At 38.6% G+C, this 21376-nt stretch overlaps 1 protein-coding gene across 3 annotated transcripts in view; it reads left to right on the forward strand.

The window, feature by feature from the left end:
- Nucleotides 1-21376, forward strand: part of fgf14 (fibroblast growth factor 14) — a 276918-nt gene extending 255542 nt beyond the window's left edge. For all 3 annotated transcript variants that reach the window (XM_061879742.1, XM_061879744.1, XM_061879743.1), the window contains exons 4-5: nucleotides 4656-4854; nucleotides 11907-21376. In XM_061879742.1, the coding sequence (XP_061735726.1) occupies nucleotides 4656-4854; nucleotides 11907-12052 (345 nt within the window). In that variant the 3' untranslated portion in view covers nucleotides 12053-21376. The remainder of the gene's footprint in view (nucleotides 1-4655; nucleotides 4855-11906) is intronic.

Below are 21376 nucleotides of genomic sequence, written 5' to 3' on the forward strand. Positions count from 1 at the left end.
TCTGGAAACTGTCCCCACTTTTTTTGTTCAATGTTAAAATATCTTCTTTAAATATTCATTTTTAAAGCGAATTTTTTCTCCATAATTTTTCTTTTAAAAATACCCTTGACGTTAATTATGGGTGTTGAACACAGGACACATTACATCACCATTATGTGTGTAATTAGCTCTGTGCCTAATTATTGCTGTCAGCCTGCATCCTTCAGATAGTATTTAACTTCTAGAAGCACAGCCGAGCAGGAAGTCTGATATTATATTTTTTCTGGTGACTTTAATTATCCAGAGCCTGTGGTGACCGAGCAATTATACCTGGGGATTTGCTAGTTTTACTAAACTGTGTGAACTAAACTATACTAACTTGCTAAAGAAAGCATGATGAAGTATTGTACAATGAAGCCATACAACGCAGTGCAAATGCGAACATTGTTTATTTGAGTCCAAAGATGTGTTGTAGCTGTCTTATACAATTGGGAAGGGATTCATATGGCCACATTTATGTGTGGTTAAAAAAAATAAAAAGAAAGGCCAACAACACCCGTGTCCTTCTAATAATTTTAATACTAACTATTCACGCGCTACAAAACACAGACCGGTTTCGACAATGTCTTCGTCAATGTGCATTTTCCAACAGGAAGAGATGCACTTATATAGTCACAGCTGTGGGCAGTCCTTTGTTATAATAAATCAAGAACAACTTCAAATATGAAAGTGCACAAATAATAAGATTAAATTGAAAATTGTACAAAATAAATCAAAGTATAATAGGAAAATACATAAAGCAATACAAACATGTGCGGACAACCATTATAATAAAAGGAGACAGTGGGAAAAAAAAGCTATGGCTCCCTCTATATATAATATAATACATATAAAGTACCAAAATGAAGAACCGACCTAAAGTAGTGTTGTCCCGATACCAATATTTTGGTACAAGTACCGGTACCAAAATTATTTTGGTATTTTTCGCTACTTTTCTAAATAAAGGGAACAACAAAAAAATTTATTTTAACAAAAAATCTTACGATACATTAAACATATGTTTCTTATTTCAAGTTTGTCCTTAAATAAAGTAGTTAACATACTAGACAACTTGTCTTTTATTAGTGAGTAAGCACACAAAGGCTTCTAATTAGTCTTCTGACTTATTCAGTAACATTTTGTGTCAATTTTCATTTTATTATTTTGTCAACAGTATTAACGACAAGTGGTGCAAAATTGATTATCAATCTACTTGTTCATTTACTGTTAATATCTACTTACATTCTCTTTCAACATGTTCCATCTACATTTCTGTTAAAATGTAATGATCACTTATTTTTCTGTTGTTTGGTACTTTGCATTAGTTTTGGAAGATACCACAAATTTGGGTATCAATCTGATACCAAGTCGTTACAGGATCATACATTGGTCATATTCAAAGTCCTCATGTGTCCAGGGATATATTTCCTGAGTTTATAAACATAATATACATTTAAAAAAAAAAACGAAAGATGTGATGACAAAAAATATTGACATAATCATAGTAGTATCGACAATACGCTTCTGTAGTTGGTATCATTACAGTGGATGTTAGGTGTAGATCCACCAATGGTGTTTGTTTACGTTTTGACGCCGGTGAGCTATGGTGTGTAGTCAAATATGGCGGACCGGTACTTTTGAGAAGTGGTATAGTACCGAATATGATTCATTAGTATTGCGGTACTATACAGGTACCAATGCCGGTTTACCGTACAACCCTAACCTAAAGCCCTATGTCAAGCCCCAAAAAAATCAATATGAAGTACATACTATGCATACAGAAAATTTCATGGAAAACCATTATGGATGTGGCTTGAGAGGACGAGGGGGGTTAATCATTTTGCAATGCAGTCTGCTGAAAATGACGAAAAGCGCCACTGTAGATAGCAATCGAGGCTGTGGTCAAGGTAAAGTTACAATACCAATGATTGTCACACACACACTAGGTGTGGTGAAACGTGTCCTCTGCATTTGACCCATCCCCTTGTTCACCCCCTGGGAGGTGAGTGGAGCAGTGAATAACAGCAGTGCCACACCCGGGGAACATTTTTAGCGATTTAACCCCCAATTCCAACCCTTGATACTGAGTGCCAAGCAGGGAGGTACAACTTTAAGCAAGACTTTTAAGCTTTGTTTCCTTATTTTTAGTCATTGAATTTTACAACATAATCCTGGTTGTAGAGCGAACAATTCATTTTGGCTATTCTAGTTTAAAAATGTTAAAATTTAGAAGAAAAAAAAAAAAAATTAATTGGGATATTTTAGTTTCCTACCACAAAGAACAATTGCAAGTTGAAAATTGCTTGTTTTCAGATTAAACTTTTTTTTTTTTTAATCTCTAATGTCTTGCTAATTTGTACATGTATACATCTTAATGTAGGATGTCTTTTCAAACAATGGGTAGTTAATATGTTGTTGTTGTTGTTGTTTTCTATAAAGAACCAACCAACACACTTTGGAAAGCCATCCGAGTGTTTGTCTTTCGCAACTTTGCACACGTGATTAACGCATGACACAGACGGCCTTTATTTTTAGCCCCAATGGTGCGGACAATGTGGAAACGCTTTCATGGCCCTTCTGCTCAGAGATGAATGGCCGACAGTGCAGAGAGAGATGCGGTGCCTTCGAATTAATTTGTCTTTGCCACTTTGAGGCGTGGACGGTGGGCGGAGGAGACACTCGGATAGCTCCATCATCATTTTCTCCGGGGCCCACGAGGCCAACTTAACATATTGCTACAACAGAATCGAACCCTTTTCTGGACTCAACCAATACAAAAATCAACAAACAAGCCGGGAATGCAAGCTGAGTTGATGCCAAGCACTGATACTTTCTGACTAAACGGGCATGGGAAGTCAAGGTTGAGCGCCAAGGTAGCAGCAAGAGCTCGGTCCAACTCGGATGTGAAGGTAATTAGAGATACAACGCCAACGCCGCACTTCTTCCTCGCGACAGGAAGACATATGACGGCCATTTCAATTGGCGATATTTTTCCATTCTCCACATTAGGAGTGTTCCACAAAATGGGCCTGGTGACCTCTGCTATGGTAGAAAATAAATCATATCTTGTATTCTCAAATCATCTACAGAATAGATATTGAATCACCTCGATGCAAAAAAAAATTACACCAATAACAAACCAAGTAGCTTGGAAACAAAAAACTAAACCAAATGGATGTATAGTAGCTTGCAAGCAAAAAAGAAAAAAAAAATGATTAAAAACATACAGCTAAATAATTGATTATTACATAGTCCTCTAACTTACAATACAATACAATAAAGGAGTGATTAAACAAAATAGATCAAATGACCGCACTTCCAGGAGCGCGTCTGGCGCATGCTAATCCGGCTGCAGCAAGCAGCTGCAATCAGTCACCAGCAATCAACACACCTGAAGCTGATAATGAGACCTGCCTTCATAAGCCAGCACAACCTGCTATCCAGCGCCAGAACGTAATTCCTTGTTTAGTACACGTGCTTTCGTTTACACGTCACGAGCAGTGTGTCTCGTCTCCCCATATTCCCTCTGGTTCTCTGGCTGCTTCTTGGATATCGACCTTCCGCCTGGACACGGTCTCTGACGCCTCGCTATCATCCCCAACTACCTGCCCGTCTCATGGACCTTCGAGCATGCTTTTCCCCTCCGGGACTTCCGCCTCTCGCTCAACACTCTGGTAACACACAACAATTACCTCACACACATAGTCGCACACATACACACCCTTTTGGCTTAGTCACACTCCATACCCTTGTTTATCAGTATTATTTTTTCCTATTTATATATATTATTTCTTATACATAAGTAAATAGAGCTAATACGACGTCCCTCCTGTCTGTGCCATCTCCTTCCTCCTGTACACCCATAACAAATAAATTACAAACAGGAAGTATCTTACTAGTTAAAAAAAATAAAACACTAGGAAGTGGCTAAATATTGATTAAAAACGAGCAGTAAGTAGTTAAAAATTGATTAGAAACAAACGCAATGTAGTCCTGTAACTTCCAAACAAACTGGAAAAAAAAAAAAAATCAAAACCAAAGAAATCTAAAAAAAACAAAAAACACATGAAAACAAACAGGAAGTATCTTGCTAGCTAAAAAAAATAAAACACCAGGAAGTGGCTAAATATTGATTAAAAACGAACAGTAAGTGGTTAAAAAAATTGATTAGAAACAAACGCTAAGTAGTCCTCTAACTTCCAAACAAACTGGATAAAAAAATAAAAAAAATAAAAAAACATTTAAAAACAAACAGGAAGTAGCTTGCTAGCTAAAACACAAACAGGAAGTAGCTTGTTAGCCTAAAACAAACAAATCAGAAGTTGCTTGACAAAAACAAAACACATAAAAGAAAAATAACAAACATGAAATAGCTTGATAGCTTTAAAAAACTAACAGGAAGTTGCTTTCTAGCTAAAAAAAAAACAAATAGGAATGAGTCTTTTAACCACCAAACAAACTGAATAATAACCAAATGGACAAACAGAAAGGAAAGTACATGGCTAACTACCAAACCAAGAGGAAGTCGCTGGCTAACTGGATACAAAAACAGGAAGTAACCTGCTCTCACCTGTGTCATCAATAGTTATTACCAGAAAAATGTCAATTCTTAACAAGGTGTGTTTGTGTCATTGCAGGAGCTCTTTACGGCCGAATGCAAATTCAAGGAGTCGGTGTTTGAGAACTACTACGTCATCTACTCGTCCATGTTGTACCGACAGCAGGAGTCGGGCCGGGCCTGGTTCCTGGGTCTCAACAAAGAGGGTCAAGCCATGAAGGGGAACCGAGTGAAGAAAACCAAACCAGCCGCTCACTTCCTGCCCAAGCCATTAGAAGGTACTTTAAAGGTGACGTTTTAGCTAACACTTGGAACAAGCAGGAAAATAAGGTAACTGCTCTTAATTAGAATTTAACTACTGACAAAAATAAAGAGGGATTACTGCTTAGGGGACTTACTTAAAGACGTTGTGTCTCGCTATTTAGCAAACTGATAATCAAACAGTAAGTACGCATCAAACAGGAAATACCCTGCTAACTACTAAAACAGGAGCCATTTAACTAATATTTAAAGTTAAGTTGAAGTACCAATGATTGTCTCATACACACAAGGTGTGGTGAAATTATTTTCTGCATTTGACCCATCACCCTTGATCACCCCCTAAGAGGTGAGGGGAGCAGCGAGCAGCGAGCAGCGAGCAGCAGTGGTGGCCGTGCCCGGAAATATTTTTTGGTGATTTAACCCCCAATTCCAACCCTTGATTCTGAGTGCCAAGCAGGGAGGTAATGGGTTCCATTTTTTAATAGTCTTTGGTATGACTCGGCCGGGGTTTGAACTCAAAACCTTCCGATCTCAGGGTACCAAACAAAGAGAAGGTAGCCTGCTAACATCTGAACAAACATAAAGAAGTCATCTAACCATGTATTTTTAACAAACAGGAAGTAGTCTGGCATCTAATCAATAAACAGGAAGTAGTCTGCTAACTACTTCATAACCAGGACAAACTAAGTATGCAAAAGGAAGTAAATACACCTAAATAAAAAAATGAAAAAATCTGTATGAAAATCACAAAAATATTAAACAGCTTTTATTGCACACACACACACATATATATATATATATACATATACACATATATATATATATATATATGTATATATATATATATACATACACATACACACAAACCCCGTTTGGGAAATTGTGTTAGATGTAAATATAAACTGAATACAGTGATTTGCAAATAATTTTCAACCCATATTCAGTTGAATATGCTACAAAGACAACATATTTGATGTTCAAACTGATTTTTTTTTTTTTTTTTTTTTGCAAATAATCATTAACTTTAGAAATTGATGCCAGCAACACGTGACAAAGAAGTTGGGAAAGGTGGCAATAAATACTGATAAAGTTGAGGAATACTCATCAAACACTTATTTGGAACCCACCACAGGTGTGCAGGCTAATTGGGAACAGTTTGGTGCCATGATTGGGTATAAAAGCAGCTTCCATGAAATGCTAAGTAATTCACAAACAAGGATGGGGTGAGGGTCACCACTCTGTAAGCAAATTGTCAAACAGTTTTAGAACAACATTTTTCAACGAGCTATTGCAAGGAATTTAGGGATTTTACCATCTACGGTCCGTAAAATCATCGAAAAGTTCACAGAATCTGGAGAAATCACTGCACGTAGGTGATAATATTATGGACTTTTGATCCCTCAGGCGTTACTGCATCAAAAACCAACATTAGTGTGTCAAGGATATCACCACTTGGGTTCAGGAACACTTCATAAAATCACTGACAGTAACTACAGTTGGTCGCTACATCTATAAGTGTAGGTTAAAACTCTACTATGCAAAGCCAAACCCATTTATCAACAATATCCTGAAATGCCGCCGGCTTGGCTGGGTCCGAGCTCATCTAAGATGGACTGATGCAAAGTGGAAAGATGTTCTGTGGTCTGACGCGTCCACATTTCAAATTATATTTGGAAACAGAGGACGTGGTGTCCTCCAGAACAAAGAGGAAAATAACCATTTGGATTGTTATAGGCGCAAAGTTCAAAAGCCAGCATCTGTGATGGTATGGGCGTGTATTAGTGCCCAAGGCATGGGTAACTTACACATCTGTGAAGGCACCATTAATGCTGAAAGGTACATACAGGTTTTGGAGCAACATATGTTGTCATCCAAGCAACGTTGTCATGAACGCCCCTGCTTATTTCAGCAAGACAAGTGTTACAACAGCGTGTCTTCGTAAAAAAAAGACTGCGGGTACTTTCCTGGCCCGCCTGCAGTCCAGACCTGTCTCCCATCGAAAATGTGTGGTGCATTATGAAGCGTAAAATACGATAGCGGAGACCCTGGACTGTTGAACGACTGAAGCTCTACATAAAACAAGAATGGGAAAGAATTCCGCTTTTAAAGCTTCAACAATTTTTTTCTTCAGTTCCCAAACTTTTATTGAGTGTTGTTAAAAGAAAAGGTGATGTAACACAGTGGTGAACATGCCCTTTCCCAACTACTTTGGCACGTGTTGCAGCCATAAAATTTTAAGTTAATTATTATTTGCAAAAAAAAAAAGTTTGAGTTTGAACATCAAATATCTTGTCTTTGTAGTGCATTCAACTGAATATGGTTTGAAAAGGATTTGCAAATAATTGTATTCTGTTTATATTTACATCCAACACAATTTCCCAACTAATATGGAAACGGGGTTTGTATATATGTGTATATATATATATATATATATAAATATATATATTACGATCAATGTTCTACCGCTTGTCCATATATATATATATTCATCTATCCATCCATCCATCCATCCATCTTCTTTGGCTTATCCTAGGTCGGGTCTTGGGGGCAACAGCCTAAGCATGGAAGCCCAGACTTCCCTCTCCCCAGCCACTTCGTCCAGCTCTTCTTGAAATGAAGTGAAGTGAATTATTTTTGTGGGAACCCGGAATCGTTCCCACGCCAGCTGTGAGACATTGTCTTCCCAACGTGTCCTGGGTCTTCCCCGTGGCCTCCTACCAGTCGGACGTGCCCAAAACACCCCCGAGGGAGGCGTTCGGGTGACGTCCCGACCAGATGCCCGAACCACCTCATCTCGGCGGAAGAAACTCATTTAGGCCGCTTGTACCCGTGACCTTGTCCTTTCGGTCATAACCCAAAGCTCATGACCATAGGTGAGGATGGGAATGTAGATCAACCGGTAAATTGAGAGCTTTGCTTTCCGGCTCAGCTCTTTCTTCACCACAACGGATCGATACAGCGTCCGCATTACTGAAGACGCCGCACCGATCCGCCTGTCGATCTCACAATACACTCTTCCCTCACTCCTGAACAAGACTACGAGGTACTTGAACTCCTCCACTTGGGGAAAGATCTCCTCCCCAACACGGTGATGGTACTCCACCCTTTTCCGGGCAAGAACCATGTATTCGGACTTGGAGGTGCTGATACTCATCCCAGTCGCTTCACACTCGGCTGCGAACCGATCCAGTTAGAGCTGAAGATCCTAACCAGATGAAGCTATCGGGACCACATCATCTGCAAAAAGCAAAGACCTAATCCCTCAGCCACCGAACCAGATCCCCTCAACGCCCTGACTGCGCCTAGAAATTCTGTCCATAAAAGTTATGGACAGAATCGGTGACAGAGGGCAGCCTTGGCAGAGTTCAACTCTCACTGGAAACGGGTCCGATCTACTGCCGGCGATGCGGACCAAGTTCTGACACTGATCATACAGGGAGCAGACCGCCACAATCACAGTCCGTTACCTCATACTTTGAGCACTCCCCACAGGGATTCCCGGGGTACACGGTCGAATGCTTTCTTCAAGTCCACAAAGCACAAAAGCAAACTACCATGCACCCTCAAGAACCCTGCTGAGAGTATAGAGCTGATCCACAGTTCCACGAACAGGACGAAAACCACACTGTTCTTCCTGAATCCGAAGTTCGACTATCCGGCGTAGCCTCCTCTCCAGTACACCTGAATTGACCTTACCGGGAAGGCTGAGGACTGTGATCCCACGATAGTTGGAACACACCCTCCGGTTCCCCTTCTTAAAGAGATACTACAAATGTGGATATCAATGCAATACCTTTATAAGTAGTTAGAGGGGCAGTTTTGGTCATGTAAATGCTGGTACCGATACTTTAAACTTTCAAGATGATTGAATAGTTATATTTTTTATCACAATTACAATCCGACCAAAACACAGAATTGTGTTGTGCAAGAATATCAATTAAATATTTAAATGGATTCCTAATATTGGCTCTGATTTTAATTATTTGTTTTTCACCCTTAAACTCATTCTGCATCCAGGGACTTACTTTTACTGAGTTTGTAAACAATAACAAAAGTGACAAAAGATTTTTTGATAGTAAAAAATATCGATCTAATCACTGTAGTATCGACCATAAACTGACAATGTACTTGATGTTTTTTGCATTCATGAGCTCGAACTTGTCAGAGTTATTTTGTGTCGAACCCCAAGATGCAGAGAAGGAGGGATGCATTTTGCAGGAAAACATAGTTTAATATAAAATACTAGAACTAGAACAAACAAAGGGTACAAACAAAAAGCACGCACATGGGCGGATATAACAAACTAAGGGCTATGAACAAACAAATCGGAAGCAGGGAACAAAAAACAGTCAGCTACAAACAGCTACCAAATATAGCTTACCGTTATGCTGCAATCACACGACCAGTAGGAATGACAAGTAGAAAATGACATTGACACGACAATAATCCAGCCCTGACTGGAGGACAAAATAGGTCTTAAATAGTGGCTGGCTGACTGATCCCAGGTGTGGCCAGGTGCCAATCAGCCACAGCTGAGGGTTACACAGCACTCAGGGAGACAAACAGGAAACAGAACCAAAATAAGAGTGCTAACAGGAACTAAAGACAAATGCAGAGGAAAAACTAAGACATAGACCAAAACTGTCAGGGACAAGCCTGACAGAACTTGCGGCTAGCATATCCTCCTATTGTGTGCAGTGTAGCATGTTCAGCTATTCCTTTTTTGTTTACTTTGCAGCAAGTCCAGCTTTAGTTTCGTTTTGCATAGCCATGCCTAGGCTTCAATGCCTTTTCTTAGCGGCACTCGCCTTTTGTTTATTTTCGGTTTAAGCGTTAGATACCTTTTTACCTGGACAGTGCCTCCCGCATATTGTGATCACGACAAACCATGTTCCCGACATCTACAAAACAATTAGCTACCTTCCGCCACCGTCTGATATGGAAGAGTATTACACGGTTACTCTGCCGAGCTCTAGACAGCACAGACACTCAACAACAGTACACTTTTTGCGGATTATAATTACTGGTTTGCAAAAAAATATTTTTAACCCATATTGGTGAAATAACATCTCCCACGGCACACTAGACTGTATTTGGCACAGTGGTTGAAAAACACTGATTTACATCATGTACTCTCTATCTTTTTCACCACCTGAGAAAACACTCAGCTCTCCAAGTACCACCATAATGACCAACATTGGAATATAGTAGCAGAGTAGGCCTAAGTATTCATTAAAAACATGGCAGAGGTTATAGTAGATTTAATATGTTTGAGCACATTACACACAGTTTGAACAGTAACATTGTGCCTAAATATTTAATTAATTGATACCACTTGCTGGAGTCCGTGTACCACGAGTGGTACAACGGTGAATCACTGGTCTATATTGTAGAAGTACAGTGTGTATCATATACTGTACATCCATCCATCCATTTCCTACCGCTTGTCCCTTTCGGGGTCGTGGGTGGTGCTGGAGCCTATCTCAGCTGCATTCGGGTGGAAGGTGGGTTATACCCTGGACAAGTCACCATTTCATCGCATGGCCATATACTGTACATATATTATGTAAATATTACAAATATGTTATATTTTATATTGCTGCTACAATACATTTTTAGTCTATTTTATACCTGCATTGTCCCTTCCATCCTTACACTTTCCATCCTTTGTAACTGAGCTACTGTGTGGAACAATTTCCCTTGTGGATCATTAAACGGGAACTTTATCTCCAGACCTATGTAAGCGTCAATACATACCTTGATGTTGCGGAAAAAAGACCATATATTTTTTTACCGATTTCTGAATTCTAAAAGGGTGAATTTGGCGATTTAAACGCCTTTCAATTGTTCGCTGTCGGAGCGATGACCTTTCACCCATGACTTCACAATGGGAAGCAATCCGCCATTTTCTCAAACACATTACACACACAAGTCAAATCAGCTCTGTTATTTTTCGTTTTTTCGACTGTTTTCCGTACCTTGGAGACATCATGCCTCGTCGGTGTGTTGTCCGATCAGAGACGGATTCAAGTTGACTTACGTGGAGTGTGCACGGCATGCTAATCGATGCTAACATGCTATTTAGGCTAGCTGTATGTACATATTGCATCCTTATACCTCATTTGTAGCTATATTTGCATCCAGCCTTTCCCTCCACCCACAATTAATGCCAAACAAACACATACCAATCGACGGATTCAAATTACACCAGTGTCAAAAGATGCGAAAGTCCCTCGTTTGTTCTGCACATTTTACCAACGATAGCAATGTGACAGAGATGTGTGGATATCCTACGACACTCAAAGCATCAACAAAACTCACAAAGGTGAGTTTTGTTATTGACTTATGTGCTAATCAGACATATTTGGTCACGCATGACTGCCAGCTAATCGATGCTAACATGCTATTTAGGCTAGCTGTATCTACATTTGTAGCTACAGTATATATTTGCATCCAGCCTTTCCCTCCACCCACATTCAATGCCAAACAAACACTTACCAATCGACGGATTTAAGTTGCTCCAGTGGTCAAAAAATGCAATCGTTGGTTAGAAGGCGATCGCCGAATGTCTTCAATAGCTATTCGCGCAATAGCTTCAGTTTCTTCTTCAATTTCGTTTTCGCTATCTGCCTCCACACTCCAACCATCTGTTTCAATACATGCGTAATCTGTTGAATCGCTTAAACCGCTGAAATTCGAGTCTGAATCCGAGCTAATGTCGCTATATCTTGCTGTGCTATCCGCCATGTTGGCATCACTAAATGACGTCACAGGAAAATGGACGATGGATTTAAAGATAGCGAAAATAAGGCACTTTAAAGCCTTTTTTTGGGATATTCCATGATGGGTAAAATTTTGAAAAAAACTTTGAAAAATAAAATAAGCCGCTGGGAACTGATTTTTATTGGTTTTAACCCTCCTGAAATTGTGATAATGTTCTCCTTTAAAGTTTGTCTAAGTCTAAGTCTAGAACCCTGAAAGATTTTCGGGGTATATATATATTTTTTTTTTACGCAGCAGCCGCTTCAATCGGCGATTGCTGATGTCTCGCTCCCCTCTGTGTCCGCAGTCGCCATGTACCGAGAGCCATCGCTGCACGACGTGGGGGAGACGGTGCCCAAGGCGGCGGCGGTCCCGCCCAGTAAAAGCACAAGTGAGCCGGTGGTAATGAACGGAGGTAAACCAGTCAGCAAGCCCGACAAACCCGCCACATAGCCACACCCCTCCTACCTCGACTGTGTGCGCCGTGGCGCGCGGGATGGGGCGAGGCTAAGGTGATGACGGAGGCGGGGCATTTTTCTCCCCCTCCCACCGCCCCCTTCCCTCCTCTCACTCGTCTCAATGGCGGATCCATCTCTTCTCTCGCTCCTCTCCTCTTCTGCCTCGTCCTCCCTGCTTTTTTTCCCCAGCTGTCTGGGTGGAGGGATTCTGAGCTGGGGGGATGGAAGGAGGGTTCTCCAGCGTAGGATAATGGACCTCTCTGATCCTGGAATGCCTTTAAAAAAAAAAAAAAAAAAAAAAGACCCTCTTGAACTGGTGTGAATGTGTGTTTTACAGCCACTTTGCTTGCTGGGGGTGCTTTGGAAAAAAAAAAAGAACTTAAAAAAAACAACGACCCGTGTTTCCTTTTCTTTGACGTACACCTGCAGATCTATTTTCTATACCACGCTTCACCGGCTGTGTCCTGGGAGAGCGGCTGTATAGATAGAGTAAATACTCGGACCACGGTCCTCTATTTTTTATTATGCCTATGCTCCCCTCCTTTTTCTCCTCCTCTTTCTCTTTTCTAGATTCCTTTTCGTCAGTTAAACACACAAACACACACACACAGCTCGGAGGCTGCAATCTTCACATTGATGAAGTGCTAATTACCGCCACTGCAACAATCATTGCAAGGGGACGTGGGCGGGTGTACAAAATGGTGGATACATATCACATAAAGCAAGCAAGCGAAGCATAGAAGCCTGAAATCTATTTTTCTTGACGCTTATATCCTAGAGTGTGGGTTCTAGGAATATCTCTAGGCCTTGTGGGCCTCTGCTGCCGCCGACTTCTAAGAGACTTCAGTCCGTGCGACTGCGACGACCGGCTGAAACATTCACACCTGCAAACGAAAAAGCATGGGTTCCTCTTGTGTTCTCCGTCTCTTGCAGTGACAACTCCCTGTATATTGTAACATTTTTACTGTATAATGAAAAAAAAAAGATATGATAGGGAGCGGGGAATGACTCTTCGTAAAAACGTTTTAAAGGATTATTTATCTAACCAAGAGGATGCGTCTCCTAGCTCAGCATGCAGAGTCCAGTACCAATCATTCTGGCCTATCACGTGCCTGTTTTCAACCTCGATAGTTTTGTTTTTGTTCCCGGCATGCAAAAACCGGTTACCAGTCCCCTACTGGGCCACGAAGGTGCCTCGCCCTCCCCTTAAACCCGCCCATTCATTTAGAGGACACGTAGCATTCGTTAGCATAGCGAGAAACACCCGGCTCACTCAGAAATGACCAAAGGCTTTTTTTTTCTTTATCGCCCTTCAACTTGTCGTCTCCTGCAGGTTGTTATTCTACGGAAAAAAAAGTAGTAACATCCCACCCAAAGTTGTGAGAATAAAGTCCTTAACCAAACGGGAGAACGGAAAGTTTTTTTTCCAAGAAAAAAGTCAAAAACGAAAAAAGTTGTAATACTGTGAGAAAAAGTCGGAATCTGGCGAAAATGTCGTAGCGTGTGGAGTTGTAATTATACAAACAAGTAATACGATTTCTTAAAAAGTAAGTTTAAAGTCCATTAGCCTTGGAAAGTTTTTTTATTTTTTTATTTTTCAAATGTTGCACTCTTTGGAAAGAAACAATTATCTGACAAGAAAAAGTCGGAATCTTGTGAAAATGTCATAGCATGAGTAGTTGTAATTATACAAAAATGCACAATATTTCCTAAAGGACTATAAACTTACTTTTTATCACTGGGAAGTTTGTTTTGGTTGTTTTTAAATGTCGCATTTTTTAGGAAAGAAACAATTATGTGACAAGAAAAAGTCGTAATCTTGAAAAATGTCGTAGCGTTAGTAGTTGTGATTATACAAAAAGGTAATAATATTTTTTTAAAAGTAAGTTTTGAGTACTTTATGATTGGAAAATTTTTTGTTTTATTTTAAATGTCGCACTTTTAGGAAAGAACCAATTATGTGACAAGAAAAAGTCGGAATCTTGCGGAAATGTCGTAGTGTGAGTAGATGTAATTATACAAAAAAATTATAATATTACTTAAAAAGTAAGTTTGGACTCCTTCATCATTGGAAAGTTGTTGGGTTTGTTTTGAAAATGTCGCACTCTTATGAAAGAAATAATTATGTCACAAGAAAAAGTCGTAATCTTGCAGAAATGGTGTAGCGTGAGTAGTTGTAATTATACAAAAAAAGTTATACTTGTTAAAAAGTACGTTTATAGTCCTTTATCATTGGAAAGTTTATTTTTTTAATGTTGCACTTTTAGAAAAGGACCAACTATGTGACAAGAAAAAGTCGGAATCTTGCGGAAATGTCATGGTGTGAGTAGTTGTAATGATACAAAAAAGTAATAATATTTCTTTAAAAGTAAGAGTATAGTCCTTTATCATTGAAAAGTTTTTTTCAAAAAAATGTTTTAACGTCGAACTCTTAGGAAAGCAAAAGTTATGTGACAAGAAAAAGTCAGAATCTTGCGGAAATGTCGTAGCGCGAGTAGTTGTAATTATACAAAAAATTAATAATATTTCTTAAAAAGTAAGTTAATGGTCCTTTATCATTGGAAAGTTTTTTGTTTTATTTTAAATGTCCCACTTTTAGGAAAGAAACAATTATGTGACAAGAAAAAGTCGTAATCTTGCGAAAATGTCGTAGCGTTAATAGTTGTATTTATACAAAAATTGTATAATATTTCTTAAAAATTAAGTTTGAAGTCCTTTATCATTGGAAAGTTTTTTTTTTTGTTTTTTTAATGTCCCACTCTTAAGAAAAAAACAATTATGGGACAAGAAAAGGTCGGAATCTTGCAAAAATGTCATGATGTGAGTAGTTGTAATTGTACAAAAAGTAATAATGTTTCTTAAAAAGTGAGTTTATGGTCCTTTGTCATTGAAAATGTTTTTTTTTTTTTTTTTTTTAAATGTCCCACTCTTAGGAAAGAAACAATTATGTGACAAGAAAAAGTTGGAATCTTGCGGAAATCTCGTAGCGTGAGTATCTGTAATTATGCAATAGATTAATAATATTTCTTAAAAAGTAAGTTTATAGTCCTTTATCATTGGAAAGTTAATTTTTTTAATGTTGCACTTTTAGGAAAGAACCAATTATGTGACAAGAAAAGACGGAATCTTACGGAAATGTCATAGCGTGAGTAGTTGTAATAATACAAAAAAGTAATAACATTTTTTAAAAAGTAAGAGAATGGTCCTTTATAATTCTAAAGTTTTTTTGTTTTGTTTTGTTTTTATGTTGCACTTTTGGAAAGAAACAAAACAATCATGTGACAAGAAAAAGTCGGAATCTTGTGAAAATGTCATTGCATGAGTAGTAGTAATTATACAAAAAAATCATAATATTTCTTAAAAATAAAGTTTATAGTCCTTTATCATTAGAAAGTTCATTTTTTTAATGTTTCACTTTTAGGAACCAATTATGTGAGAAGAAAAAGTCGGAATCTTGCGGAAATGTCGTAGCGTGAGTAGTTGTAATCATACAAAAAAGTAATATTATTTCTTAAAAAGTAAGTTAATAGTGCTTTATCATTGGAAAGTTTTTTTTTTTAAATGTTGCACTTTTAGGAGAGAAACAATTATGTGACAAAAAAATCGTAATCTTGCAAAAATGTCATAGCGTGAGTAGTTGTAATTATACAAAAAAATGTACAATACTACTTCGTAAGTAAGTTGGGAGTCCTTTATCATTGGATAGTTTTTTGGGGGTTTTTTGGGGGAAAATGTCGCACTCTTGGGAAAGAAAAAATTATGTTACAAAAAAGTCGGACTCTTGCGAAAATGTCTGTATTACTGCGTGCCTTAGTCTACAAAATGTAATTACACAAAAAAAGTAATCATATTTCTAAAAAAAGTGTGTTTATAATCCTTTATCATAGAAAGGTATTTTTGTAACAAGAAAAAGTTGGACTGTTGCAAAAATGTCAAAGTCTTAAGACTAAGGATGGGTACCGAATCCAGTACTTTTTTTGGCAGCGACAAAATCCTGGCCGATCATACAGGGCACGATTCACGTAAAATCTTTGTTACGGCACCTGGGTTGGGCGTGATAGCGGACTCAGCCAAACTACCTCTCGGTAATGTTGCAATTCTTAATGCCAACAAATAAATTTACTTAAAGAACATTCCAACGTAAGTAAAGTAAGCCTCCACTTTTTCAAAATTGTGCTAGCTTAATGCCATACGTATTGGCTTTCCTATTACATGACGATTTCAACACCTCCAAATTTGTTAGTAAAAACTACAACTAAGATGTACATTACAGTCAAACAGCTGGTGCATAATAAGTACCATGCTTACAGTATTAACACTTTTTAGGGCGTAACAAAGAACAAAACAAAAACACCATTAACTATACATTATTGCCATCTAACGTCTTGGACTTACATTTAAATGTCAAACTTGCAAATGATAATATGATGATAATAAAACAATATATAACAACTGGACAGCATTTATCGTAATTAGCACGTTTTTTTAAAAGTTGCGGTAAAAAAAAGGTTTTATTTTGAAAAACAATTAATATTTACACAGACAAAAGTACCAAAAAATCGGTACTGTATAGTACCGGTATTGGTTCCCAAGTACTGGAAATTTTACCCATCCCTATTTAACACATACAAAGTAATGTACTGAGAGTATAGAGTCTTTAATTGTATGTAAGACCGAAAAGTATTTTTCTGAGGAAAAATGTCCAACTTCTAAAGGAAAACATTTTGTTTAAAAAAAGCTTAGAATCTTGCGAAAATGTTTTAGCTTACAAGATTGCAAGGTGTTTAACAACATTAAAAAGTACTAATATTTAAAAAAGACAACATTTTCAGAATAAAGTCTGTGATCCTGTAAAATAATGAAAAATATTTTTACAGGAAAAAATGTTGCGCTCTTTAAAGGAAACAAATCCTGCAAAAAAATGCCCAAGTGTTCCTTTTTGCGCTCAGTTTCCAATTTTGTTCACTGTCACTCTGAAATGACTAAAAGTTTTTGAACCTAACAAGCCAATAAAGGCCTACTGAAATGAGATGTTCTTATTTAAACGGGAATAGCAGGTCCATTCTATGTGTCATACTTGATCATTTTGCGATATTGCCATATTTTTGCTGAAAGGATTTAGTCGAGAACATCAACGATAAAGTTCGCAACTTTTGGTCGCTAATAAAAAAGCCTTGCCTGTACCGGAAGTAGCAGACGATGTGCGCGTGACGTCACTGGTTGTAGGGCTCCTCACATCCTCACATTGTTTACAATCATGGCCACCAGCAGCGAGAGCGATTCGGACCGAGAAAGCGACGATTTCCCCATTAATTTGAGCGAGGTTGGAAGATTCGTGGATGAGGATAGTGAGAGTGAAGGACTAGAAAAAAAAAGGCAAGGGCAGTGGGAGCAATTCAGATGTTATTAGACACATTTACTAAGATAATTCTGGAAAATCCCTTATCTGCTTATTGTGTTACTAGTGATTTAGTGAGATTATATGGTACCTGAAAGTCGGAAGGGTGTGGCCACGGGTGTGGTGACCGCCAGTGTCTCCGGCGGGAGGAGGTAATAGTTTGCAGCTGCAGGAGGACGCAAGCTCCGCTCATGTCTACGGTAAGAGCCGACTTATTAGCACAATTTTCTCACCGAAGCCTGCCGGTTGACATGTGGTCGGGAACCATGTTCGCTTGACCGCTCTGTTCCATAGTAACGTTTCACCTTCGGGAATGTAAACAAGGAAACACCGGCTGTGTTTGTGTGGCTAAACGCAGCTGCAATATACCGCTTCCCACCTACACCTTTCTTCTTTGACTTCTCCATTATTAATTGAACACATTGCAAAAGATTCAGCGACACAGATGTCCAGAATACTGTGTAATTATGCGATTAAAGCCGACTACTTATAGCTTGGATCGGGCTGGAAGAAAATGTCCGCTACAACCGGTGATGTCAAACGCACGTGTCATCATAAGCGTCATCATTCCGCGACGTTTTCAACAGGATACTTCGCGGGAAATTTAAAATTGCAATTTAGGAAACTAAACCGGCCGTATTGACATGTGTTGCAATGTTAATATTTCATCATTGATATATAAACTATCAGACTGCGTGGTCGGTAGTAGTGGGTTTCAGTAGGCCTTTAACAAAAAAAAAGTAGTGATATTCACAAAAGTGTGAGAATAAAGTCCTTATTCTTACGCCAAATTTCTTCCCCCCCTACAAAAACCTTCCCCCCGGAAGACATTTGCCGTGACAGCCCCTCTAATGCCGGGAGGACCCCAATGAGGGTGAAAGGACCTTTAAGCAGCCCACACAGCTGCCTGTTTTAAAAGCATTATAATTAGCTGATTGGTGAAAAATAACGGTGAGGAAAAAATATTAGCATTCCAGCATGCTAACCTTTCAAGCTATTTTTGCTTCACTAATTTTGCAGCTGTAACCCTTAAGAGTCATATAACTTGCTTAAAGCAGCCCACACAGCTGCCTGTTTTAAAAGCATTATAATTGGCTGATTGTCATTGGTGAAAAAATAACGGTCAGGAAAAAATATTAGCATTCCAGCATGCTAACCTTTCAAGCTATTTTTCTTCGCTAATTTTGCTGCTGTAACCCTTAAAAGTCATATAACTTGCTTAAAGCAGCCCACACAACTGCCTGTTTTAAAAGCATAATAATTAGCTGATTGGTGAAAAATAACGGTGAGGAAAAAATATTAGCATTCCAGCATACTAACCTTTCAAGCTATTTTTGCTTCGCTAATTTTGCAGCTGTAACCCTTAAGAGTCATATAACTTGGTATTATCACGCCCTCACTGGGGTCCTTCAGGCATTAGAGGGGCTGTCACGCAAAATATCTTCCGGGGGGAAGGTTTTTGTTTGGGGGGAAACAATTTGGCGTGACAGCCGCTCTACCAACCGAGCTATACTGCCCCCTTATTCATAGATGTCTTTATGTCTTAGGGCCTGATTTACTAAAAATGTTTGTGTGTACTAAAACATGTGCAAACCTGATGGATAGATAGTACTTTATTGATCTATTTATCAGGTTTGCAGGTGTTTTTAGTGATAGCATTTACAAAGCCAATCTCCTAAGCGTGTGCAAAGTGGATTGCGTCCTTTCAGTGAGCAGAAAAAGTCGTGCTATCCATTTTCTGTCTCTGGTCTTCATCAAAATGCTAAATACATGCTGATCATTAAAAAAAGTAGTACTATTCACAGAAGTGCACATGCTGTGTTAGTAAATCAGGCCCTTACAAGAACTATTGTTTCTTTGAAAAGTCGCCTCGTCAGGGGGGAAAAATATCAATCCTTTTCAGGTAATAAAAATGACTCTCATAACATTGGCTTTAACTTAGTAGAACGTTGTCAAATGTAAGTTTGGGACTTTTTCTCGCCATATTACGACTTTATTCTCCCAAATATGGTGACTTTCTCCTCACAGTATTACTCTCTCCTTCACCCTGCTCACTCTCAAATGACCAAAAGCATATTTTCTTTCGACCTTTCCAGATTTAGCTTTCACTGTGATGGCTTCTTTTTGCCGTTGTTTTATCCCAGACAGATCTCCCCACTTTACTCGCAGAGGTCTCTACTTGATGTCATTTTACTACAAAGGTGTGTCTGCCTTCCATGAGTCACCTGCATGTCGTCATGGCGGCCGATATACAACAAAGAAAATAGCGTTAGGAGTACTCGGACATAGGCATGTCGCAGGCTACGGCGCTCCTCGAAAGCTATACTCTGCACTTTCAACTTCTGCCCTCGTCACGACTGTTAGCGGATGATGACCGATCCTTTGTCTTGCGCTGATTGTTTTACCCCTCAGCCCGACGAGTCTTGCCGTTTTACGTAGGGAAATGTCTACTTTATCGGACAGAGACGCGACCGTACGGACGATATTAGTTACGATTTGTCGACGCGGCGTTCGTTCTGTTGTAACCAAACAACCGCCAATTGGTCAACTTCTTCTTGGTTGTTAAACAAAAATCTGTTTGGATCCACGTGGCCACTTTCCTTTATCCGCATTTCTTCGTACGATTTGTTATTTTTCCACGTGATGTACTGTAATTTTGTTGGAGTGAAGAACTGCATGTCGATCACCAAACTGTTGGTATGTACTGATCTTCTGTTCTTTTTCCTTCAAAATACATATTTGCAATATGGGTTTGTCCACACGATCCAGCTGTTTTGCGTTGTATACAAATGTACACAAGAAGTTGATTATGTACTGTATATGAAGTGTAATGTAGTATATTACTGCACACGGCATTTTAAGGAGGTAAAGTGCTTCAACATTTGGTGGTTTAGGAGTTAGGGCCACACTGACCAAAAAACAACATTGTATTGTGACAAGAAACAGTTATTTATCCTAGAAAAAAATTGGTGTAATTAGGGCTGGGGGATATGGATGAAAAAGTATAATATATAAAAAATATATATTTTTACTTGAACTCAATATTCGATATATATCTAGATATATTTTCCTCTGAAAGTATACATATAAAGATATTCATTTTTGAGCGAGATTCAGTGAATTTGAAGTGAATGACAACTGTACTGTAAAGACTTTTATTAATCCAGTTAGGAAATATGTATAATATGTTAAATTATACAGTATGAAACAAATAAAAAAAATTAAAAAAGTCATGTTTTTTTTTAGAGTGGGAAAAAAAAAATCTAAATTATACTGGAGAAAATTGTTTTTTTGTGACAAAAGCCTTACAAAAAAAATGTTATATGATCAAAAACCAAAGTCGAAGTGTTCCAAAAATGAAGACGTAATCCAAACTATGTTGTAATCTTATCAAAAAGTTGACTATTTTGAGGGAAAAAGGTAAAAATGGCAATGTTGAAATCTTTGCAAGAAAGGTTTGGACAAATGCAGATTTTGCCACGTAAGGACTAAAATGTGCTTTTGGTACGCTGTAAAAATTAATCCAAATATAACTAGATTAACAGGAAATTAACCGTGAATATATATATATATTCCAGAAACCTGAGGGTTGCAGGTTCGCTTCCCACCTATTAACATCCAAAATCGCTGCCGTTGTGTCCTTGGGCAGGACACTTCACCCTTGCCCCCGGTGCCGCTCACACCGGTGAATGAATGATGAGTGAATGATTGGTGGTGGTCGGAGGGTCCGTAGGCGCAAACTGGCAACCACGCTTCCGTCAGTCTACCCCAGGGCAGCTGTGGCTACAAATGTAGCTTACCACCACCAGGTGTGAATGAATGATGGGTTCCCACTGCTCTGTGAGCGCTTTGAGTATCTAACAATAGGAAAGCGCAATATAAATCTAATCCATTATATATATATATATATATATATATATA

This window comes from Nerophis ophidion, linkage group LG19, assembly GCF_033978795.1.
Source record: "Nerophis ophidion isolate RoL-2023_Sa linkage group LG19, RoL_Noph_v1.0, whole genome shotgun sequence".
In the NCBI taxonomy this organism is placed as follows: Eukaryota; Metazoa; Chordata; class Actinopteri; order Syngnathiformes; family Syngnathidae; genus Nerophis; species Nerophis ophidion.